At 34.0% G+C, this 26,275-nt stretch overlaps 1 protein-coding gene across 6 annotated transcripts in view; it reads left to right on the top strand.

The window, feature by feature from the left end:
• The window catches only part of LOC308247757 (sodium channel protein type 2 subunit alpha), a 129,826-nt gene extending 109,945 nt beyond the window's left edge, over positions 1 to 19,881 (top strand). For all 6 annotated transcript variants that reach the window (XM_080667277.1, XM_080667275.1, XM_080667276.1 and 3 more), the window contains 4 exons: positions 682 to 819; positions 1,172 to 1,276; positions 4,862 to 5,132; positions 11,527 to 19,881. In XM_080667277.1, coding sequence (XP_080523403.1) covers positions 682 to 819; positions 1,172 to 1,276; positions 4,862 to 5,132; positions 11,527 to 12,728 — 1,716 coding nt within the window. In that variant the 3' untranslated portion in view covers positions 12,729 to 19,881. The remainder of the gene's footprint in view (positions 1 to 681; positions 820 to 1,171; positions 1,277 to 4,861; positions 5,133 to 11,526) is intronic.
• Positions 19,882 to 26,275: the final 6,394 nt, after the last annotated feature.

The raw sequence follows: 26,275 nt of genomic DNA, 5'->3' as shown, positions 1-26,275 counted from the left end.
AAGGCCTACTTAATAAGATGAATCAATAGACTCATATTCAGAATGAGATCCTTCTGATATACCTATATCCGCACATACCTATCATAAGAAATGTGTAAGAGAAATCATACCTTTATTTTTAGCTATTATATTACTACTAGAGGCCCAATGCACAAAAATTCATGCAAGAGTAGGCCTTCCTTCCCCTGACTGTTGGCACCGGCTTCCCTCTGGCACCCGGGACCCGGGCTGGCTTTCCTCCGGCCCTGGCTTCATCATGAAGAACGTCCGGAATGACGTTGGGAAGACATCTGGTCTAATTAGCATATTACCCTTTTATTATTATAGATTCACCAAGCACTGTTTTAAGTACTCTTCATATATCACTACTATATTTAGCCTTCCAACTACCATATGAGGTTTAGGCTTTATTATTTCCATTTTACAGATGAGGAAACTGAGTCAGAGTAAATTTTAAAGGTTTTAACATAACATCTATTCTTTTGGAGGAGGAAATCCTCACTTTGCATGCCCTATTGGGGTATTTGCTTATAAAATACATTCATAATCTAAGTAGTTATTGGGTGAAATTAATTTTATTCCCAGTTATTGAGACATGCTCTGAGAATTGAAAACTGACATGATGTCCTTTTTATGAAACAAGTATTAGGTCTAATAGCTTTCATTCTTTATATTTTGTAGGTAGAATTACAACCCAAGTATGAAGACAATCTGTACATGTACCTTTATTTTGTCATCTTTATTATTTTTGGTTCATTCTTTACTCTGAATCTTTTTATTGGTGTCATCATAGATAATTTCAACCAACAGAAAAAGAAGATAAGTATACTAAAACTTTATCTTTGCTCTAATATGTGAACTGAACATGTCATATTCTTTCCTTTTGGCTCCAAAATGCAGGCACCAAAAAGAAAAAATGTAAAATCCATAAACTATTTTGAGAGACTTATTTAGCTATAAGATGACTTACAAAACATGTATTTCCAGTATAGAAATCTGACTGACCACTATGGCATAACTTATATATTGACTATATGCATCTTTATAAATATAGATATTAATGAGCAACATTAGAATAGAATGTGGAGCCAATTTTCACACAGCTACTAAGGTAGATTATATAGCTAGCAAAGAACATGATTTTAAACAAGTTTTGTTTTCATTTCTTTACTTTGGAGGTCAAGACATTTTTATGACAGAAGAGCAGAAGAAATACTATAATGCAATGAAGAAACTGGGTTCAAAGAAGCCACAAAAACCCATACCACGACCTGCTGTAAGAATAACACTTTCATCATCAGTAAAAGCTATGTTATCTCTCACTTTCACAGCTCAAATTGTTAGATACTAGTATTTTTTAATTTTCAAAAATAAGTTTTACCTTAGCAATGTGACTAGCTAGACCAAATAGCCTAAGTGTATGTATTTTATATATGCAATATGTATAAATATATTTTATATATAGACATGTAAAATATATATAAATAAAATGTCAGTTATATCATTGAGGAGCTTCTAATAATGTAGAGAGGAAAATATATCCATATATATATACATATATATATATATATATATATATATATATATATATAGTGTTGAAATATTGTATATGCTCAGTGTATAGTGGAAGCAGATTGGGATAATTGGTACATCTCAGATATGCCCCATTTTCTATCCAACTTTGTAGACTGGATGAATTCATTAATGAAACAAGTAACAGTGTGGTTGTTTTTTTAATTTCATATTTTCTCCTAGCATCTTGCCCCTCAACCGGATAACATCATTCTTTTTATGACCAGCTGTGGCTATTCCAATTATATATTTGCCATTTGTTGCTGGTTCTGTTTGATTGTTGTTGGAAAATGTTGTCAGGAAAATTCCAGAATTTTTTCAGAACTCCTTCCCCAAGGTATACATAGTGCAAGGCAATCCAGTATTCTCCAGGAATCCATATTCTATGAATCAGTTAATGACAATATAAAACTAGCTATGCCCATGTTAAGTTTGTAAGATGGCAAAAAGATCAGAAAAAAATAGATAGTGTTATTGAGTAAAACATAAGGAATGTACAGTTTGAGCCTCTTTTTGAGAAATAATACAGTTTGAATGGATGAGAAGAAAAGCAGAGTACATTCACTGTATAAGAAAATGTATAGTCCAAGCCATGAAAATAAATATTTTCATTGATAATAGTGACATTTGATTTAGTGGGTAGTAAATACAGGGTTTTCTGGGTTAAATGAATGAAGATAACCACTATGAGTCTGAAGAAATTGATCTTAATTAAGTAATACAAATGCAATATAGTTAAAAGAACAGCATGTTAATGTGGAAAAAAAGATTTTAGAGACTGGTTTAAGAAGGTGTTAGAGACAAAATAACAGATGAGTCCATAATATGGGCTCATGCCAAATAGGACTGAAACATGAGAGATATAGTATGAGCGAATAAAGAAACTCAATGGGATGAGGCAGCTATAAAGTTTAGGAAAAGAAGGAAGATATGTAAACAATGAAAAACTTAAAACAGTTGATTTTTTGTGAAATTATTGGTTCGAATAACCAATGAAAGGAAATGTGTTATAAATGCATTTGGAAATACAGATGTAGTTCCTATGGGACGTCAGCCTGAGGTAAGGATTTTAGACTTGTCAGACAGAATTCAAGTAAGCTCTGAAGCATAGATTCATTTTTGAAAGATAATTAGAATAGACCAAAAAAAAGTGCTGAGCATGAAGCCTTGGGCACTTCCCTATTAGAGGAAGAGGTAAATCAAAGAAGGAAGAGATTGATTAGTAAGGCAGTATATAGAGAAAGGTATGATTGAGAAAAAATTTTTTAAAAAGACAGGCTGTTTAATTACATCAAATGGCACAGATTTACATGGATAGGTGTAGGGATACAGGGAAAAGATCAGGGCATTTAGCTATAATATTATTGGTGACAATTAGGCAGATTAGGAAATGATGTATTATAATCTACCTTATTCCGTCATTCATTAAGAATGTACTGTGTGCCCTGGCCGGTGTGGCTGTTATTTGAGCATTGTCCTGTGCACTGAATGGATGACAGCTCAATTTCCAGTCAGGGCGCATGCCCAGGTTGTGGCTCAACCCCTGGTAAGGGGCTTGGCTCTCACATCAATGTTTATCTCTCTTTCCCTCTTCCTTACTCTCTCTTTAAAAATCAATTTAAAATATTTTATAAAAAAAGAATATGCTATGTCAAGCATTTGAAATTTAGTGTTGAACAACACAGAGTCTATTTAGTGCAGCAAATTGTAATCAAAAAGTCACACTAATAGAAATATCCAAGAAAGAATACATACACCACTTGACTGTGAGAACTGATAAGGGGAGGGAGCTCATTAATAGGAAAGTTAGGGAAAGCTTCACTGAAGTGATGCATGAGTTGAGGATTGAAGAAAAATGATAAGGTATCAATAGGCAAAGTGGAAAGAGAAAAGTCCTCCAGGAAAAGGAGAATGCATATGTGAAGGCCCTGAGGTAGGAAGGCCAGTAGGGCTGGAGTGCAGAGAGCAGGGAAATTTCTGAGAAAGCGAGAACTATCCTGGGAGCAACTGAGGAACAAAGGATTTTTTTTTATCATTATCAAGGGCTAAGATGAAGTGATAGAACATAAAACTCTGGTGAACGAGGCCCCCAGGGTTATACCCCTTCCTCCAGCATATTCTACACCCTAGAATTTAAATTGGAGACATCAATCAGTGACTGAGGATTGAAGTTTTACATAGAGGTGACCCATTAGGAAACTATATGGGCAGGAACTCTAAGATGCTTTTTATTGATCATAATAACATGAAAATAAAGACCAAGTTTCTGCTTTTAAGCACATCTGAAACCACTACACTCCAGGTGCTGTATCTGAGAGAAAAATGACAGTGTTCTGTCCTGACAGAGGCTCCAAACAAGTGGAAGAGAAACTTTAACTAAGAGCAAATCATTGACAATATAATGTCATCAATATTATGACAAATGTGAGCACAAAGTTTTCTCAGAGCAGAGTGCTTAAAACTTAAAACTGAGTTAGAATTCACCAGAGAGAGAAGTCCGTTTTAGATAGAGGAGACAGATAAACAAGTTAAAATGACATGATAGAACAGTGATAGGAAATATCAGAAAGGTAGAAATACAGGGAACATAACCAGACCTTGCTGGGAAAGGAAACTGCAGCAAGCAAGAAGAAGGAAGACCTTGGAACGGGAATTCGATGCATTTATTAAGTCCAATCCAGCAGGCCGGATATGTATTCAGAGAAAAGCATAAAAATGTAACAACCAGGTGGTGAGGTCAGAACACCAGTAGAGAGAATCCATACCTGTGAATGTATGGAACCGGGAAACGATGAAGTGTACTAGTATAGGTAGCAGAGCACCAGTCATTGAGAAGGTAGAGGACAGCTTAGCAGAATTATGTCATGGCCAATGCCTTAGAGTGCTTGATTCAGACAAAAAGCAGAAACAGGCAAAAAAGAACAAAACATGGTCCAGTTAGCAGAATTGGTTTATAAGATGAGGGCCTAATTTCATAAACAAGACATAAGGCCCATTAGTGCTTAGAAATAAGGTCCAAAATAAATTGGGCAAAGGTGGAATATCTGAATTGTGAACTATAATTTTTAAAGATAATTTTATTACAGAAGAGTTACCTCATAAAATCTTCACCCAGTTTTTCTTATTTTAACATCTTATGTATCAAATTCTTCCTAATATAAAACAAACATTGTGTGTTTTTATAAAAAAAAAAAAGCTGCATTTTCATATTGCTGTGTTAAAATCAGATAAGTTGAACTTGATTTTCCCCCCAGTTCCTAAATGAACTTTTACATATTCTTTGTTCCAGAACAAATTCCAAGGAATGGTCTTTGATTTTGTCACCAAACAAGTCTTTGATATCAGCATCATGATCCTCATCTGCCTGAACATGGTCACCATGATGGTGGAAACTGATGACCAGAGTCAAGAAATGACAAACATTCTGTACTGGATTAATCTGGTGTTTATCGTCCTGTTCACTGGAGAATGTGTGCTAAAACTAATCTCTCTTCGTTACTACTATTTCACCATTGGATGGAATATTTTTGATTTTGTGGTGGTCATTCTATCCATTGTAGGTAAGAAGAGGTACTTTTATTCAATTAAGTTATCAGTGAAAAGTTGTGTTCTAAAACTTTGATATTAGCTGAAGGATTATCACATATGGCCTTTATTATGTTCGGATACTCTCCGTCTACTCCTATTTTATTGAGTGTTTTGATCATAAATGGATGTTATGTCTTACCAAATGCTTTTTCTGTGTCTATTGATAAGATCATATGACTTCTATCCTTTGTTGTTGTTGTTAATGTGGTGTATTACATTGATTGATTTGCATCTGTTGAACCATTCTTGTGCCCCTGGAATGAATCCCACTTGATTGTGATGTATTATTTTTTGATGTACTGTTGTATTTGGTTTGCTAATATTTTTTAAGGATTTTTGCATCTGTATTCATCAGAGATATTGATCTGTATTTTTCTTTTTTTTGTGAGTTATCTTTACCAGATTTTGTTATCAAGGTTTATTGGCCTTCTAAAAATATGTTAGGAAGTATTGCCTCTTCAATTTTTTGGAAGAGTTTGAGATGGATAGGTTTTAAATCTTCTTTGAACCTTTGGTAGAATTCACTGGTGAAGCAATCTCATCCTGGACTTTTGTTTTTTGGGAGTTTTTATAAAAATATATATTTTATTGATTTTTTACAGAGAGGAAGGGAGAGGGATAGAGAGTTAGAAACATCAATGAGAGAGAAACATCAATCAGCTGCCTCCTGCATACCACCTACTGGGGATGTGCCCGCAACCACGGTACATGCCCTTGACCAGAATCAAACCTGGGACCCTTCATTCCACAGGTCGATGCTCTATCCACTGAGCCAAACCCGTTAGGGCTTTGGGAGGTTTTTGATAGTTGTTTCAATTTCCTCACTGCTGATTAGTCTATTTAGATTTTCCAAGTCCTCATGATTTAGTCTAGGAAAGTTATATATTTCTAGGAACTTTTCCATTTCTTCTAGATTATTGATTTTGGTGGCATGTAGTCTTTCATAATATTCTAGTATGGTTCTTTGTATATCTGTGATGTCTGTGATGACTTCTCTCATTTCTGATTTTGTTTATATGGGTCTTTTCCCTTTTTTCCATAGTGAGTCTAGCCAGGGGTTTGTCAATTTTCTTAATCTTTTTAAAGAACCAACTCTGTTTTATGAATTGTTTTAAATCCTCACCCATGTATATTTTTCACATTGACTTTTAGAGAGTGGAAGAGAGAGGAAGAGACAAACACCGATGTGAGAGAAACACATCGATTGGTTGTCTCCCACATGCCACCAAAGTACATGCCCTTCACCAGAATTGAACCCGGGACCCTTCCGTCCACAGGCTGACACACTATTCACTGAGCCAAACCAGATAGGGCTATTAATTTTTTATGTAGTCTTTTTGTTCTCTATTTCATTCAATTCTGCTCTAATTTTTATTATTTCCTTTCTTCTGATTTTGGGCTGTTTTTGTTCTTTTTCTAATTCTTTAAGATATGATGTTAGTTGTTTACTTGGGATTTCTCTTGTTTCTTGAGATAGGCCTGTAATGATATCAACTTCCCTCTTCATACTGCTTTCCCTGCATCTCAGACATTTTGATATGTTGTATTGTCATTTTCATTTATCTCTATCTATCTTTTCATCTCATCTTTTATTTCCTCTTTGACCCAGTCAGTTTTTTAGTAGTATGTTCTTTAATCTCCACATATTTGTGGACTTCTTTACTTCCTTTTTTGCAGCTGATTTCTAATTTCAAGGCATTGTGGTCTGAGAACATGCTTGGTATAATTTCAATATTCTTGAATTTGTTGATGCTAGTTTTGTGACTCAACATATGGTCTATCCTTGAGAATGTTCCATGTGCACTGAAGAATGTATAATCTGATGTCCTGATATTTATTGATTTTCTGTTTGGTTGATCTATCTAGAGCTGTCAATGGAGTAGTAAGGTCCCCAACTCTGATTGTGTTTTGATCTGTTTCTCCCTTTAGTTCTGTGAGTAGTTTCATTATATATTTTGGTACTCCTTGGTTGGGTGCATATATATTAAGAAGTGTTATGTTGTGTCCCCTTTATCATTATAAATTGTACATCTTTGTCTCTTGTTATCTTTGTTACTTTTAAATCTATTTTGTCAGATATAAGTATGGTTATACCTGCTTTTCTGTGGATGCTGTTTGCTTGGAGAATCATTTTCCACCCTTTTACTTTGAATCTACCTTTGTCTTTGCAGCTTAGATGTGTCCCTTGTAGACAGCATATAGTTGGGTTTGTTTGTTTTTTATCCACTCTACTACTCTGTGCCTCTTTACTAGTGAATTCAGATAGTTTACATTAAGGGTAATTATTTATGTATGAGGATTTCCTATAGCCATTTTATCTTTCGTTTTCTGGTAGCTCTGTGTCTCCATTGGTCCTTTTCCCTTATGTTTCTTTCTGATGTTTTTGTTTGGTGGTATTTCATACTTCTTTCTTCTGTTTCCTCTTTATTTAAGCTATGTGTCCTGGTTTAGGGATTTTTGTGTGTGGTTTCAATTAAATTTATAAAAATAAACTATTAGAAACAATGAACAAATATAGTCAAGTTACAGGATACAAAATCAATGTGCAAAAATCCACCACCTTTCTGTGTACTAACAAAACTTCAGAAAAATAAATGAGGAAAAAAAAAACAAAAACAATTCATTTTGCAATTGCAACCAAAAGAATAAAATACCTAGGAATAAACTTAAAAAGAATCTAAAAGACCTATATATTGAAAATTACAAAGCATTATTAAAATAGATTGAAAAAGGCACAAGAAAATGAAAAATATCCCTTGTTCATGGATTGGAAGACTCAACATAGTTAAAATTGCTATATTACCCAAAGCAATATACATATTTAGTGCAATCCCCATCAAAATCCCAATGTCATTTTTTAAAGAAATAGAAGGAGAAATCGTCAAATTTGTATGGAACCACAAAAGAACCTCAATAGCCAAAGCAATCCAGAGAAAAAAGAACAAAGCTGGAAGTATCATGTACTTTAAATTATACTACAGAGCTACGATAATCAAAACAGCATGGTACTGGCAGAAAAACAGACACACATATCAGTGGAACATAATAGAGAGCCAAGCTATAAAGCCATGCATACGGACAGATAATTTTCAACAAAGGAGCCAGAAACACACACTGGAGTAAAGATAGTCTCTTCAACAAATGGTGGTGGGAAAGCTGAAAGCCACCTGCAAATGAATAAAACTGGGTTACAGTTTGTCCCCATGTACAAAAATTAACTCAAAATGGATCAAAAACCTAAAAGTAAGACCCAAAAGAATAAGTTACATACAATAAGAGGAAAATATAGGTACCAAACTTATAGACATTGGTCATAAAGAACATTTTATGAACTTGACCCCAAAGGTAAGGGAAGTAAAGGCAAAAATAAGTTAATGGGACTATATCAAACTAAAAAGCTTCTTCATAGCAAAAGAAACTAACAACAAAACAAAGAGGCAGCCAACTAGATGGGAGATGATATTTGCAAACAGTAGCTCCAACAAAGGTTTAATTTCCAAGACATATAAAGAACTCATAAAACTCAACACCAAACAAACAAACAACCCAATAAAAAAAATGGGCAGAGGACTTGAAAATATACTTCTCCCAAAAAGACATATGTATGGCAAATAGATATATGAAAAGATGTTCAACCTCACTAGCAATTAGGGAGTTGCAAATCAAAACTACAATGAGATACGACCTCACACCTGTTAGAGTGGCTAATCTCAATAAGACAAGCAATAACAAGTGTTGGAGAGGTTGTGGAAAAAAGGGAACCCTTATTCACTGCTGGTGGGAATGTAGAATGGTACAACCACTATGGAAAGCAGTCTGGTTATTCCTCAAAAAATTAAGAATATCATAGCAGCACAATTCACCATAGCTAAGATTTGGAAACAGCCTAAGTGCCCATCAGCAGATGAGTGGATTCAAAAACTGTGGTACATCTACACAATGGAATACTATGCTGCAGTAAAAAAGGAGTTCTTACCATTTGCAACAACATGGATGGAGCTGGAGAGCATTATGCTAAGTGAAATAAACCAGGCAGAGAAAGATAAATATCACATGATCTCACTCATTTATGGAAAATAATGAACAACATAAACTGATGAACAAAAACAGATCCAGAGACAGAGAAACATCGATCAGAAAGTCAAACCTAAGAGAAGGTAGGGGAGGGTGGGGGGAAGGGGGAGAGATCAACCAAAGGACTTGTATGCATGCATATAAGCCTAACCAATCGACACAGACAACCGTGGGGTATGGGCATGAATGGGGTGGTTGGGGGGGTAATGGGGGAATAAGGACACATGTAATACCTTAATTAATAAAAAGTTTTAAAAAATTAAGAATAGAGCTACCATATGACCCAGCAATCCCTCTCCTGGGTATTACCCAAAAAACTTGAAATCATGTATTCGCAAAGATATATACACCCCTATGTTCATTGCAGCATTACTCACAGTGGCCAAATATGGAAACAACCAGTGTCCCACCATAGAGGACTGGATAAAGAAGATGTGGAACATATACACAATGGAATACTACTTAGCCATAAGAAAGAATGAAATACTTCCAATTGGATAGTCCTTGAGAATATTATGCTAAGTGAAATAAGTCAGTCAGAAAAAGCTAAGAATTATATGATTTCACTCATATGTGGGATATAAAACAAACTCATGAACACATACAGCAGTGTGGTTGTTGCCAGAGGAAGGGGGTGGGGGCAGAAAGGGATCCTAATATATGGTGACAGGAGAATATTTGATTTTGAGTGCTGGATACATGCTGCAATATACAGATCTTGTAACAGACAAATCCACACCTGAACCCTATATGATCATGTTGCCCAATGTCACCTCAATAAATTTAATAAAAATAAATAAATAAAACTTTGAAAGTGTTTTTTACAAATATTTCTCATTCATTCAGAAATCTCAAATAAAAATATAACAGTTGATTCTTCAGCTTATGATTTCTCTAATTGCATGCTATATATGAAATGATGTATAAAAACAGAATTTCTATTTTTCTGCTCTCATGTATCATCTTGTCTTATTTTAGATAGTCATATTGCTGTTATATAGACAAGTATGATTTTTAATAAATAATTCATACATGCATACACATATAAATCACTGGAAGTAGTCCATAAATAAGATATCCTTGATAATTGGAATAGTACACGTGTGTTTATATACATGCATATATATATTCATATGCATATAAGCTTCTTTGAGTTTAGATAGTTTTCTGTGGTTTGTAATATTCTTTAGAAGTAGACATTTGTTCAAAAATTCAAAACAGATTCATTATCTTCAATACATATTAATTATTTATGTATGTGACATTAAATGAGATGCTAGAAGCAAAAACAAAAGATTTAAGACAAGATTCTGCCTATTTGAGGAATAAGAACATACACATAGAGAGAAAAATAGCATTGCACTATTTACACTATTTATACACTTTCTCTGATAAAACAGAACTTTGAAAAAATGTCCCGTTTCATTTAGTCCTCACAAAAGAGCTATGTGGTAGAAATATAATGATTAAAGGATAAGACTCTGGGGTCATTAAGACCTGGCCTGGGGCCACCCTGTTTCTACTACTTACCAGCTCTGTGACCAGTGGCAGGTTCCTTCACCTCCCAAATCCCTCGTTTTCTAAAAAATATTTCTGTGAAGTGTTGTGAGGATTAAATGAGAGTATATAAGTAAATACACTTAGCACTGTGCCTAGCACAAAGAAAAGATTCAGTAAATTTTAAGTTCAACAACAACAAAACAACAACAATAACAACAAAACAATAACATGAGGGATTATAACCATTTAGTAATACATAAAATTGAGGGCCAGGATTCAGTCCCAAGCATGTCTGTCTCCAAAGCTGGGATTCTCCCCTGTACACCATTTTACACCTCCCAAATAAAACGGGTCACAGCCATCTCAAAAGACGAAAGACTCTCATATTCCTGATCCAAAATCACATGCTTTGTCCATTATTTCTTCAGAACTAGTATTTTAGAAATATAAATCCATTTCTATGCTTGGCTGCCCTATACTTTGTGGCATATTTAGACCTTCAGTGGTTGGGTATTTCTTTTGATAGATGGTTTTCTTAAACTAGGAAAAATGGCTATTAATACCTTCAGTTAGTAGAAAGGTGTTCATGTTGTAACACCAAACATACCAGTTTTATTTTGCTGAACAAATATTGCAGATGGTTTGTGTGTGTTAATGTATGTACTAGTATATAACTAATTTTCACGTTCACGTTTTATAAAACTAGTTAACGTTTATCTTAGCAATGTAAATTTTTATTTGCTGCTGTTAATTATAACCCTATATTTGTTGTTGTCTCTTGGTTTTCCATAGGCATGTTTCTGGCTGAGCTGATAGAAAAATATTTTGTGTCCCCTACCCTGTTCCGAGTGATCCGTCTTGCCAGGATTGGCCGAATCTTACGTCTGATCAAAGGGGCAAAGGGGATCCGCACGCTGCTCTTTGCTCTGATGATGTCCCTTCCTGCATTGTTTAACATCGGCCTCCTGCTCTTCCTGGTCATGTTCATCTACGCCATCTTTGGAATGTCCAACTTTGCTTATGTCAAGAGGGAAGTTGGAATTGATGACATGTTCAACTTTGAAACCTTTGGCAACAGCATGATCTGCCTGTTCCAGATTACCACCTCTGCTGGCTGGGACGGGTTGCTAGCACCTATTCTTAATAGTGGACCTCCAGACTGTGACCCTGAAAAAGATCACCCTGGAAGCTCAGTTAAGGGAGACTGTGGGAACCCATCTGTTGGGATTTTCTTTTTCGTCAGTTACATCATCATATCATTCCTGGTTGTGGTGAACATGTACATCGCTGTCATCCTGGAGAACTTCAGTGTCGCTACTGAAGAAAGTGCAGAGCCCCTGAGTGAGGATGACTTTGAGATGTTCTACGAGGTCTGGGAGAAGTTTGACCCCGATGCCACCCAGTTTATAGAGTTCTCCAAGCTCTCTGATTTTGCAGCTGCCCTGGATCCTCCTCTTCTGGTAGCAAAACCAAACAAAGTTCAGCTCATTGCCATGGACCTGCCCATGGTCAGTGGGGACCGGATCCACTGCCTCGACATTTTATTTGCCTTTACAAAGCGTGTTTTGGGTGAGAGTGGAGAGATGGATGCCCTTCGAGTACAGATGGAAGAGCGATTCATGGCATCAAACCCATCCAAAGTCTCCTATGAACCCATCACCACCACTTTGAAACGCAAACAAGAGGAGGTGTCTGCTACCATTATCCAGAGGGCTTATAGATGCTACCTCTTGAAGCAAAAAGTTAAAAAGGTTTCAGCTATATATAAGAAAGACAAAGAAGGTCACGGAACACCTATCAAAGAAGATATCAAAGAAGATATCCTTATTGATAAACTAAATGAGAATTCAACTCCAGAGAAAACCGATGTGACACCTTCTACCACATCTCCACCTTCCTATGATAGTGTGACCAAACCGGAAAAAGAAAAATTTGAAAAAGACAAATCAGAAAAGGAAGACAAAGGGAAAGATATCAGGGAAAGTAAAAAGTAAAAAAGAAACAATATTTCTTTTCTGATCAATTGTTTACAGCCTGTGATGGTGATGTATTAGTGTCAACAAGACTCCCACAGGAGGTCTATGCCAAACTGACTGTTTTTACAAATGTATACTTTAGGTCAGTGCCTCTAACAAGACAGGGACCTCTGGTCAGCCAACTGGGACTCAACAAACCAGAAAATCAGCATTGACAGGAGGTTTCTCTTTTCACAACCAGCTGACACTGCTGAAGAGCAGAGATGTAATGGCTACTCAGACTATAGGAACCAATTTAAAGGGGGGAGGGAGGTTAAATTTTTATGTAAATTCAACACGTGACACTTGATAACAGTAATGGTCACCACTGTTTATGTTTAACTGCCGCACCTGCCATATTTCTACAAAATGTACGCTGTGAATTTATTGCTTTTTTTTTTGGTTTTAATTCACAGGTTGTTTACTATTATATGTGACTATTTTTGTAAATGGGTTTATGTTTGGGAGAGGGATTAAAGGTAGGAAATCTTTACATTTCTCTACTGTATAATGATATATTTTAAATGAAGGCATGCTGCACTACTCATTCACACATGAAAAAAATCATATCACAAAAGGAAAGAGTTTACTTCTTGTTTCAGGATGTTTTTAGATTTTTGAGGTGCTTAAATAGCTATTCATGTTTTTAAGGTGTCTCATCCAGAAAAATTTTAATGTGCCTGTAAATGTTCCATAGAATTCACAAGCATTAAAGAACTGTTTTATTTTTACATAATTCATTATATGTACATGTATATATGTATATATGTATATGTGCGTGTATATACATATAGATGTATATACACACACCATTACATAGTCATTCAGAATCTCGGCAGCATGACTATAACATTTTTGATAAGTGCCCTTTGGCATAAAATAAAACTATTCTATCAGTCCTTTCTAAGAACCTGAATTGACCAAAAAGCATCCCTCACCACCACTTTATAAAGTTGATTATGCTTTTTCCTGCAGTATTGTTTAGCCATTTTCTGCTCTTGGTAAGGTTGACAGTGTATATGTCAATTTAAAAAAATAAAAGTCTGCTTTGTAAATAGTAATTTTACCCAGTGGTGCATGTTTGAGCAAACAAAAATGATGACTTAAGCACAGTATTTATTGCATCAAATATGTACCACAGTAAGTATAGTTTGCCAGCTTTCAACAGGTAATATGATGTAATTGGTTCCATTATAGTTTGAAGCTGTCACTGCTGCATGTTTATCTCGCCTATGCTGCTGTATCCTACTCCTTCCACTGTTCAGAAGTCTAATATGGGAAGCCATACGCCAGTGGTAAAGTGAAACCAGTTGTTCTACCAAGACCTCATTCTTCATGTCATGAAGCAATAGGCAGCAGCAAAGAAGAGCTTCTTGCTTTTTATTCTTCCAATCTCCATTGAACACACTAAGGTTAAAAAGCCCAACTGAGCAAACATGTTGCAAGCCGCTTAAATCTGTTGAAAATATATGGTTAGAGTTTTCTAAGAAAATATAAATACTGTAAAAAGTTCATTTGATTTTATTTTCAGCCTTTTGTACATAAAATGAGAAATTAAGAATATCTTCAGGTTGATGTCACAGTCACTATTGTTAGTTTCTGTTCCTAGCACTTTTAAATTAAGGCACTTCACAAAATAAGAAACAAAGACTAAGATGCAGTGTAGATTTCTGCTTTTTTATTAGTACTGTAAACTTTGCACACAATTCAATGTGAGACAAATATCAGACTAAGTCCAACATTTATTTGCTTTCCAAGTAATGCCTTATCATCGAAAGGCTTAAGGAAAGATCAGTTGATATGCGTGGCATTGCTTGATCAGATGTTTCCACCTAGTCTTTATATTGAGTAAATCATCAGTCTTTTCTAGTGTTTGTTTATACAGATAGATCTTATTCTCATTGGCCCACATGGCGTTATAACTGTATCAGGTATGATATGAGATCCAAGCTTTTCCCCCTGCCCACAGAATCAGATAGTGAAATTATATTACCAGTTCTAGCAAAACATTTTGTGTTTCTTTCACAAACAACATTAAATGTAGATTCTTTATACTAAAGCTATTGACTTGTAGTGTGTTGGTGAAATGCATGCAGGAAAATGCTATTACCATAAAGAACGGTAAACCACATTACAATCAAGCCAAAAGAATAAAGATTTTGCTTTTGTTTTTGTATTTAATTGTTCTGTCTTTGTTTCTACCTTTGAAATGACATTAAAAGGTAAATTTCTATCATGTAAAAATGATCAATCAGAAAAAATTAATGTAAAGAATACACATGAAATATAATAATTCATCTTTAAAATTTTTTTCATGGAATGGAAATTAATTAAGAAGAGTGTACTGGATATCTAGTTTTAATATAGGCCAAAAGCCTAGATATGATATTGGTTAGTGGAAAGTTATAAAAATTAATAAAAATGGACTAACATTTTAAGTGGTGCATCCTTTCTCCTTCCCTCTACTTACTATTTTGTTTTGTTTTCCTCTTTTTCATTTTAGTTTCTTCCCTATGTATTCTTGATCTACTTTTCCACCTCTTCCTTGGGCTCTCAGTATTTTTCACCCAGGATATCTTCTTTCTTTTCTGTTTACCAAATTTCTTATTTGTCACAATCTGGACTTGTGCATTTAACCCCTAATAATCTGTTGCCACTATAGTAGCTATTTATTTCTACAATTAACTTGCCAAAAATTTAAAGTGAGCTTAGATCTGTAGACTTCATAAAACACAAACAAAATGACACAGATTTGGTTTTTGCATTTAATTATGAGCAGTTTATGAAATGCTTCTCAAGACAGATTGAGACTCGCCACCATATTATAATTACCCAAGACACTTTTTAAAAATGCCAATGCATGAACCAAGACCAGACCACCTGCACTTGTATTTCTGGAGATCAGACTTAAGCATCTAATTGTTTAAAGGCTCCTATTGGTGCTGATTCAGATGAAGGAATGAGAGTCAATGATATCCTTGCCCAATAGGAAAATATATTCTACAGAAAATGCACCTGTTCCCTTTAGAAATTATAACTCATATAACTCATCATGTACAAATGAGGTTACCAATATTAATGGCTTTGGGGGTGTTCGTCTTGTAGTATGACAATGACACATTTATATCAGGGGTTCTCTTCTAGGTCAGAAGGTGGTGGAAAAGGGATTCCATAAGAATAGTGTACAGAGCTTTTCAAATTACACATATATACTCACACACATAACATGGCACTGTAACCACCCCTCATATACTGTATACTGCATGAGGTGAATATGGAGCTGGTTTTGGAAATAGTATGGATTCCTAAAATATCCCTCCCCGACCCAGGTGAATCCTATGTGCCTTGTTGTGTTAAGAACCATTAATCTGGGCCAATGGGAGGCAGCTTACACTCGACACCATAAAATAAACATTCAATTTGTCATTATCAAGTCATGAATTTAAACAAGAAAGATTCCTATTCTCAAACTCCCCATTCTTAAATACCTCTCATCTCACTTGTTTTCCCGATCTTTGTATAATACAGAATAATTTGCAAAGAAAAGAAAGGATAAAAAAAATAGAGAGGAGATGAAATGGAGAGAAGGAAGAGGGAAGAAAACTAGGGAAAGGAGAGAAAGGTAGGATACTATAATAAATGGGAGGAAATGGTTTATAAGTGTGATCCTCTGGGGGAAAACATCTTTTGCTGTTAATATCTACAGAAACTATGGGAGAAAGGGATAGAAAGAGGTAAGAGGGAAAGAAATTTTGTTCAGTTGTCAATATATTAAATAGACAATAAAACATGTTTCTCCTCCCATTCTTTTTAAAGAAAAAAATACCTATGAAAAAGGTAAGAGTATGTTATTAAAGTAAATGTTACAATGATTGTATGGGTAGTGTTTTTTTCTTTCTTTAATCTGAACTAAATATTTGAGTGTCTACTACATAATAAGATTTGTGATAACAGCTGACAGATCAAAGATGGACTTAACTGTCCAAAGGAAGGTTGTATTGCCAGAGGTGAAGAACCTTGAAAGTTTTGCTGAAGAGTCTGGAATTTATTCTGTTGGCAATGAGCAGCGATTAATTGTTCTTGGGCAATAGAATAAGCAGTAAAATCAATACATCTGTCCCTATTTAATCTGAAAGTAATAGGCTGCATTGCCCTGTTTTAGGCTAATAGTTTACAGAGATCTCATTTCCCATCTATTTTTAAAGATGTCTGTGTTCTTACCTTTTGGTATATGTTTTTAAAAAGATATACATATACCTCAATTTAAAAAATCCAGTCTGACATTTTCTGTTAATAGCCTATCTTAATCTACTCACATTTATTTTATAGTATATAGATGTATTTTATCTTATTTTTATCATGTTATTTCATGCTCCCCCCACACACACGTTTTTCTTTGTTCCTTGCCTCTTGTCCTCTTTTGCATTAATTTTATCTTTATTTTCTTTACCCCATCTCTACTGGTTGGAAAGATACCCACTGTCTTCTCTTTTTCCTTCTTTCCTTCCTTTTGTCTTGCTTCTCTCTGTGATTCCCCTTAAATTTTAACATGCATACTTAATTAGTGAAATATAATCAATAACTTTACCTGCAACAGTGAAGTTTCTAAAACACCTCTTACGTTATTTTTGTTCCACTATTTTAATTCTACTTTATCGACAGTCAGCAAATTAAACAGTATTATGATTGTGAATTTGTATAGCAGTACTTATTTAGACTTCCTCACATATTAATGAATTTGTTTCCACAAATTTGCATCTTCTGCCTACTTCATTATTTTGTGTTCTATTTCCTTAAAATATATGAGAAATTCTATTAGTATGGTCTGTGAGTAGCAACGCCTTCATTTCAGCCACATTTTTAATAGATTACCTTAGATTATTTTGGTGTTTTTCAATTTTTTAGTCTAGCCATGAAATTGCTTTTATTAATCAAAATTCATGCCAATGTAATTTGAAGATTCATATATTTATTAATATCTTTAATTGATAAAATTTGAGGGAAATTTTCAGCTTTTAGCATTATAATATTTTCTCCTCCTATATTTTATTCTCGCTATCTTGAATTCCTGAGGATTACATATTGAAATTTCTAAATTTTCTTTCTTGTTATCTTAATGTCACTCCCTTATTTTTTATCTCTCAATTTTATTTTGTATTGGTTTCAGGTGTACAGCTTAGTGGTTAGACAATCATATACGTTAACATAGTGTTCCCTCAATATTTCTTCTTTTACGTTTGGTGCTCTTTCTGGGTAATTCATCAGGCTTTGTTATCAGGATAGTTCTGTCCTTATAAAACAAGTTAAGAAATATTCATTCTGAAAAGAATTTTTGTGAGAGTGGATTTATTTAACCCATAAATATTGATAGTCTTCACTAGTAAATCCATCTGGAACTCAAGTCTTCCTAGGTCAAAAGTTTTTAATTAAAGATATTAATTTGTTTAACAGATACAGGCTTATTAAGAGCTTTTTTCTTTTTATAGTATTTTGTTTTTTAATATTTTGTTTTCTATTTTTACATATATGTTCATGAAAGAATTTGGCTTGTAATTTTTCTTTCTTTTAATGTGCTTATTAGGTTTTGATCATAAGATTATGCTAATCTCTTAAAACAAGTTAGAAATGGTTTTCTCTTTTTTTAAATCTCTGGTGGAGATTAAGATTATTGTTAAATTTCCTTAATTATTTGGGTAATTAATTAATGAAGACTTCTGGAGCTGAGTTGCTTTTTGGGTACAAGTTTTTAATTATGTTTTAAATTTTTTTAATAAATAAAGGACAGTTCAGATTTGCTGTTCTTGTTTCAGTTTCTATAGCACAAATTTTTTAGAAATTTGCCCATTTCCAATAAAATTTAAGGTCTATTAACAAAGTTGTCTATAATTTAATATTATCTTTTAAAACTCTATCAGATAGAGTTTGGCCTCTTTTTTATTCATATTATTCATATTTTGTGACTTCTTTTTTTACTTATTCCATCTTTCAAAGAACCAACTTTTGGCTTTTTAAAAAATCTTCTCTTCATATGTTCTTTAATATTTATTTCTTTCCTTTATAATTATCATGTTCTTCTTCCTATTTCTTTAGTTTTAATTTACCATTATTTTCTAAATTATTAAAATTGATTTTTAGCTTTTATTCTTTTTTAAAGTAAATGTACTTAGGCTATAAATTTCGCTCTAAAAGATACCATCCACAATTTTTTTTAAATTTTGTTACCATTCAATTAAAATATTTTCTAATTTCTATTCTGACTTCTTTTTATCTTATTAGAAATTAAGACTATGCTAAATTTCCAAATACTAGTATTGAAGGATTATAAATATATTTGTTTTTATTTCTAATTGGATTTCCTTTCATTAAGATAACATACTCTGCATGCTTTTCATTCTTGAACATTTTGGGTGAACTTCTTAGCTCAACATTTGTTGAATATAATGTAATTGTTATGTGTAGTTGAAAATAAAGTACATTATTCAGTGGTTAGATGCAAGGTTTTATTTAATAGGTCAAGTTTATTAATTATGTCATTAAAAATACACCTCTACTGAATTATTTTGTCTGATTTTTTTCTATCATTTACCTGGAAAGGTGTGTAAAAATCACTCAGTATGATTATGAATTTGTTTACTTCTCCTTTTATTCCTGTTAACCTTTGTTATATATGTTTTTATTTTATTTGGTTATTTGATGGATATTAGCTGCCTAAAATTTAAAACTGCTGCATTTTCATAAATTATCCCTTTTATCATTATGAAATCGGCTCCTTAATTTCTAGCAACAATTGCCTTAGGTTCACTTTGTCTGATATTATGCCTACAATGGCTTTTGCTTGGATAGTGGTTATATGGTATATCTTTTTTTATTGTTTTACTTTTAATATTTCTGTAACATCATATTCAATAATGAATATAAATGAGTTTTGTTTTGTATTTAGTCTGACCATCTCTGTCTGACAATCACATACATACAACATATGGATTTAAATTTATAACTTCTTTGGATTCATTATTTGTATTGTCCCATTTTGTACATTTTGTTACTATACAGTTTGTAGTTGCCCCAGCAATTGCCACATGCTTTTGTGATTTATTAAATTCTGAAATAAATTAGTACTTTTACCAGTTGCTATAGATTGCTAGGACACGAGAATACTTTTATTTCTCCCCTCTCACCCTTTGTGCTATTATTGTTATATATTTTCATGTTATAAATATTTTAAACTCTGGAAGATATAATTACAGTCAACACTCACACTTGCCAAAATATTTACGCTTTTGATTTCTTCCTAATTTTTTACCTGTTTATAAATCTACCTACCTACTTTCCTTCTGCTGAAAAAAAAAAAAAAAAACAACAACAAAACTCTCTTTAGTATTTTCTTTAGTGTATCTGCTCTTACTGAGTCTCTCAAGTTCAATTTTTCTCAAAAGTGTCTCTCTTTTACTTTGTTTTAAAGAATATTTTCACTAGATAAAGAATTCTAAAGTAGTATTTTTCTATTTTAGTGTTTTGAGGATGACATCATTATCTTCTATAAAAAGGCAATTTCCCAAAAACCACCTAAAACCATGACTCTCATATGAATAAAAAATAAATACATGTCAACGATTTCATATAACTCATTAATTAATGAGAAAACCTGTAAGAACCCAAACAGCAGGATCAAATGAGAATTTGGCTTAGAGAGATCCATGATCTCTACCTGGAAACATTTACTTGCTGGTCACAGGTGAATTTCCATAAACAGGGACTCTGCATTCTCTCCATTCAAATTCCCACTTCTCTCTATTCCAATTACCTTCAGAAGTCTCTGATCCACTGTGTTTTGGGGACTTTCATACTCTGCTTTCTATCCCTCCCATGCTAGAGGTCCAAAGAAATTCTGGATTCTCTTACATGTGAGAAGCAGACTTATGACATTGTAGCCACTCTTTCACATTCTTCCCATACCTATATGATAGCACTGCATTGCTGCAGGGTTTTTTCCAAGTGTGGTGGGCATTTCTAACCATGTTGAAACTTTCTTGGACTATGTCTCAAAAAATGCAGAATGTGCCTTCTCCTTAGGAGTTGCTTAAATCTATATTTGAATGGGTGTGGTCTACCACGACCAGTCCCAATATTAGTTTCCACTATGAGGTGGAAGGAAGAATCATACTACCCATAGCTAACCTTTTTTCTCTTAATTTTTTCCTTCCTTCATTCCACTGGCCAGCAACAGAAAAATTTTTCCCTTTCCTGTGAGCAAGAATGTCCCTTACATAATACTCTTGGTTCAATTCTTTGAACTGTGAGTCTCACTATGCAAAAGCTCAACATCACTATGGACTTATAAATATCAAATTTGAATGTGAGCAATGTTTTTTTTTCCATTATTTATATGACTGATATCTAAATTTTTGTTTTTTCAAACAAAAGCCTCATGTTCTTCATGATAAGATTCAAGAAAAGGAGAGAAAGTTCCTTAGAAGTTAAAATGCAATAGGGGACAACTTGAACATCTTGATATACATAAATGCACCATACATATCTTTAATTGATAAATCTTATGGTATATTATTAGAGATACTCTTTATGGGATAAGAGGGAGCATCACCCAATGCTTAGTATAGAAAGACTTCCTATGGTGAATTGGCATTATTAAAAGGAAATATGAATAGGTTTATAACCAATGCCCTTTTTCCTCACATTAACAAGCATTCTCTTGCAAAACATGCCAATATCTTTGAAAATCATATTCTGACGTGTACTAGTTGGTCTTTATTTTGGTGGTTCCTCAAAAAGTTAAACACAGAATTACCATATAACCCAGCAATTTCACTGCTAGTTATTTACCCATGAGAAAGGGAAACATACATTACACAGAAGTTTGTACACAAATGTTTACAACAGGATTACTCATGAGAGCAAAAGTGTGGCAACAACCCAAATGTCTAACGTTGGATGAATAAACAAATTGTGATGTATAAGGGGTCGGGAAAAGTAGGTTCATAGTTGCATTGTGACATTCTGTTGAGTTAATAAAACAATTGTAATTATCATAACCTATATGTATTTTCCCATAGAAACAACTGTAAGCTACTTTTGCCCAACCCTGTACATATAATGAAATATTATTCAAAAATAAAATGAAGAAGTACTGATACATATTATTATTTAAATTGTCATCAAAAATATTTTGCTAAATGAAAGAAGCCAGATACAAAGTTCACATATTTTTGTGATTCCTTGTATGTGATATATCTAGAATAAGTAAATTCATAGGGACAGAAAGCAAATTAGAGATTACCAGGGAATGGGGGTAGGCAGAATAGGGAGTGATTACTCTCTGGTTATGGGTGTTTTTATAGGGTGATTAAAAAATTTTGAAACTAGGGCAAGAGCCTGTGGTTGTGCAATATTGTGAGTAAGCTAAATACCACTGAATTGTACACTTTAAAATTGTTATATTACGTGAATTTCACTTTAATAAAAATTTACATGAAAAAATGTTAACATTATTACAAACCTACCCACTAGGGGACGCTGCTTCCATTAAGAAACATGACTAGTATTTATTCATTTATTTTTTTTTACAGAATAAGCAGGAGAGTTAGTCTTGCAAATATATTTTTTTGCTTATTTTGCATCTACTTTAAAATTTTTAAAAAGAAGCAAATGTACATTTTGGAAACATTCCTGGAAAAGCAATGTTTTACATGTGACAGTGCTCTTCAAGAAAAAAATTTGTGTTGAAGCATCCATATTAAGAAAAGATTTCTTTGCATGAGCAAATACTTCACAGTTTAAAAATTAAACCAATATGAATAAATTATGAAACTAAAGAAAAGGTTCATGGAAAGCATTTCAAAGACTCACATAAACTTGAATCAGCAAAGTATCTAAGTATTTATATTAATATAATGTTTCAAATAATTTTGTTATTATTACTGTGAATAATTGTGTGAGTCTTGAAAGTATATAGTCATATTTTTGTGAGGACAGCAAAATTTGGTTGTCTAACTCAGCTCATGTCTTACATTCTTTCTCTGATTCGTGAAATAAATTGTCATTTATTAATTGATAAAGCAACATTTGTTGAAGTTGTATTAGGAATAAAATAACTAGACCATAATTGCCCTGAGTTTCTGTGGCCAGGGGTTTTAACAAAATAACACAGGAAGTATCATGATTCCACATATGTGGAATATTTCTTTTCTGCTCCAAAACCATTCAATGAGTTACTCTTCCTACAAAGAGAATGTCCACCTTGTACTGTATATAACAAAACCCATTATAACAGAGAAAAATTAGCCCAGGAAAACATAGTCCCCAAAGTAAATCTGATCCAAAGCATTGTGATTAGTACCAGATCCTATATAATAAAAGCATAATATGCAAATCAACCAAACATCCGAACAGCGGAATGAACATCTAGATGACCATCCAGGACCACGCTATGACACCCACTGGGGCCAGGCCAGCCAAGGCAGGTGCGATGCAATTGGTCAGGGGCCCGGCCATTGCCCCATGATCGCCCCACAGAGGGAGGCCCAGGCCACAGGCCGGTGGGGCGATCAATCGGGGGGCTCGACGATCACCCCAAAGAGAGAGGCCAAGGCCACCGACCAGTGGGCTTCAGTGGGTGGGCTGGGCCTCCCTCTGGGAGGGAAGCCCGGGTCCCGGGTGCCAGAGGAAAGCTGGTGCCGGCAGCCGGGGGAAGGAAGGACTACTCTTGCACGAATTTTGTGCATCGGGCTTCTAGTAATTATATCATGGTGTAGTCATTCTTGGGTTAATTTATAAACAGTCAGCATTTTCCAAGGCACACGTATCTACTGTATAATTCCACTTATATAGAATTCTATGAAAGGAAAAATTATGACAGAAAGCATAGCACCAGTCACCATCCATTGGAGGTAGAGGGGAAAGGTTTGACTACAAGGGGTATCATGGAATTTTATGACCCCAGAGCAGGGGTGGGCAAACTTTTTGACTCGAGGGCCACAATGGGTTCTTAAACTGGACCGGAGGGCAGGAACAAAAGCATGGATGGAGTGTTTGTGTGAACTAATATAAATTCAAAGTAAAGGAGCGGAGGGGAGAGCAAGAGAACCCTCTGCTCTTTCGGCTCCGCGGGCCCGATAGAACAGCCAAACGGGCCGGATCCGGCCCGCGGGCCATAGTTTGCCCACGGCTGCCCCTGAGGTTCACTGTCCTTTAGACTTTAGCCTTATACCAAACAACCAAGAGCAAAAGTGTTCTACAGACCTTTCAAAAGTTATGAGTTTTATGACTTTATTTTCATTAAAGCCTCTCTGCCAAAAAGAATCAAGATTTGTTTTTTTATTGAAAAACTAATTAAAATTTTAATAAAGCAAAGTTATTTTGAACTGGATTGATAACTATAAACAAGAAACAATGACTTGAATTCAATGCGTAGATGAAAGAATAATACTGAATGTAAGCCCACGGAATGCATGCCTGCTGTGAAAAGCAGAATTCTAAGAAGGTCTCTAATACTGCACCTCCTGGTGTACATGTGTTATTTAATCCCCTCCTCTTGAGTGTGGACAGGATTAGTGAATATGATGGGATAGCATTCCAGTGATCAGGTTCCCAATCAATTGATTCTGAGTTAATAAAAATGGAGATTAATTTTCCTGGATATGATCTAATCAAGGTGGGCCCTTTAAAAACAGGTGAAGATATGAGAGCCCTTCTTCTGATGGATGACCTTGAAGAACAAGCCACCATGAAGTCTATAGGTGCAAGGAATAAATTCTACCAACAACCACATCAGCTTGAGAAAGGAGATTCCTGAGACTCCAGCCCTGGCTGACACCAGGATTGCTGCTTCGCTGGCCCTGGGCAGAGAATATCGGAATGTGGTGCCTGGACTTTGACCCTATAGAAACTGAGATAATAAATGGATGTTGTTCAAAGCTGCTAAATCTGTGATAATTCGCTACACAGCAATAGAAAACTAGTTAAGCTGTCTAAAGGAGGTGCTGAAATTCCATGCTGCTAACTATGACATAAACTTTCAACAAAGCATTTCTTTGCTGCCAGTGCTATTTATATCTTTGCAGTGGTGAGAACTTCGTTCACTACCCAGAGTGTGTGATATTCTTTTCATTCAAGTAAAACAATATGTAGGGTACAGTTTTATCTCTTACCTTTCCAACTAGATTGTTCATTCCATTTGAGGGAAGCATGCATGGTATATAACTTGTAACCATTTAAAAAGTAATTATACTGTATATTGCTCCAAGTCTATTCAATGTAAAATAAAAAATCAAACGACATATTTTTTACTGGTGAATCTTTCACCCATTTCCCAAAGATGGTTAATATAATTTAGTTAAAACATTTATTTAATTTTTATGACTTTCAGTTTTATGATCCTGATAAATATCTGCTTAACTATAATAACCTTTTCTGAGCCTAAACACCATTTACTCAAAAAAGGAATAATAAAATCTCAGTTACTTTTAGCCCAGTAATTATTGAATAATTACAATGGTCTTTAACATCTATTATAGGTAGCATTAATACAATGCTTACTAGTATACTGGTAATACCCAGATAATGAATATTCTCATTATTATCATCAAAATAGTACATATGCCTAATTCAATGAGAAAAGAAAGGATTTCCAACTTATTGACTAGATCTCTAAGGAAAAGTATTTTTTCCAAAGCCTGATCTGCAAATCAGTAAGATATTTCCAACACCTATCTCCAGTACATGTATATTTACTTATTTATAAGTTATAAAGAAATATATTCCTATATTTCTTACATTACAAAGAATGCAATAGAATTAAAAAAAATAAACCAAGAATAATATAGACATTATTTTAATGACTATTTTAATTTATAAGGTAACAAAACACCTTTCCTTTTAAAATAAATAATATATATTATGTCATAGGAGATTGAATTAATATTGAATATACCTCATTATTTATAAAAACATTTTGGCCTAACACTTTATATTTCAGAAATCTGTAGGTCTGATTTTAAGCTCAATTTAGAGATACTTGGATTTAGTAGCCTATCTTAGCTGACAAAATAAATGCAGATGCAAATGGCAAAAAAATGCTTACCAAGTCATTCTACTCATTTCTCTATGTTGTTCACTAAAGATTTTTGTTGAAATTCAAGCATGTTTTAATCTTTCCTCAAATTAAACCTAATCAAGTGTTAATTATATCTTTAAACAATGGTTCAAAACCCAGTGAGATCCTGTGAAGATTTTTAATCAAGGTAGAAGATTTGGTTTTCATGTTTTTAAGTGAGTAGATTTTTAGCAACAAAATTATATGAGAATGGAAATATCTATTTTCAAATTGCTCTTTCCATAGCCTGCATTTCTTTCAGAAAATGGTTATTTTCTTTTTATTGATCAACTTCTTGCATCTTAACTGATTCTCCTAATTAGGTTGGGAAGCAGTTTGCACTGAGAGTAGGAAATGTGTCAGCTGTGCCATTTTCAGGTGGCTCACTTGTGGCTTCATTATTTGTAATGTCGTCAAT

The sequence above is a fragment of the Plecotus auritus genome (assembly GCF_963455305.1).
Source record: "Plecotus auritus genome assembly, chromosome: 5".
Classification (NCBI taxonomy): Eukaryota; Metazoa; Chordata; class Mammalia; order Chiroptera; family Vespertilionidae; genus Plecotus; species Plecotus auritus.
Note: the sequence above shows the minus strand (reverse complement) of the source record. Positions and strands in the feature narration are given on the sequence as shown.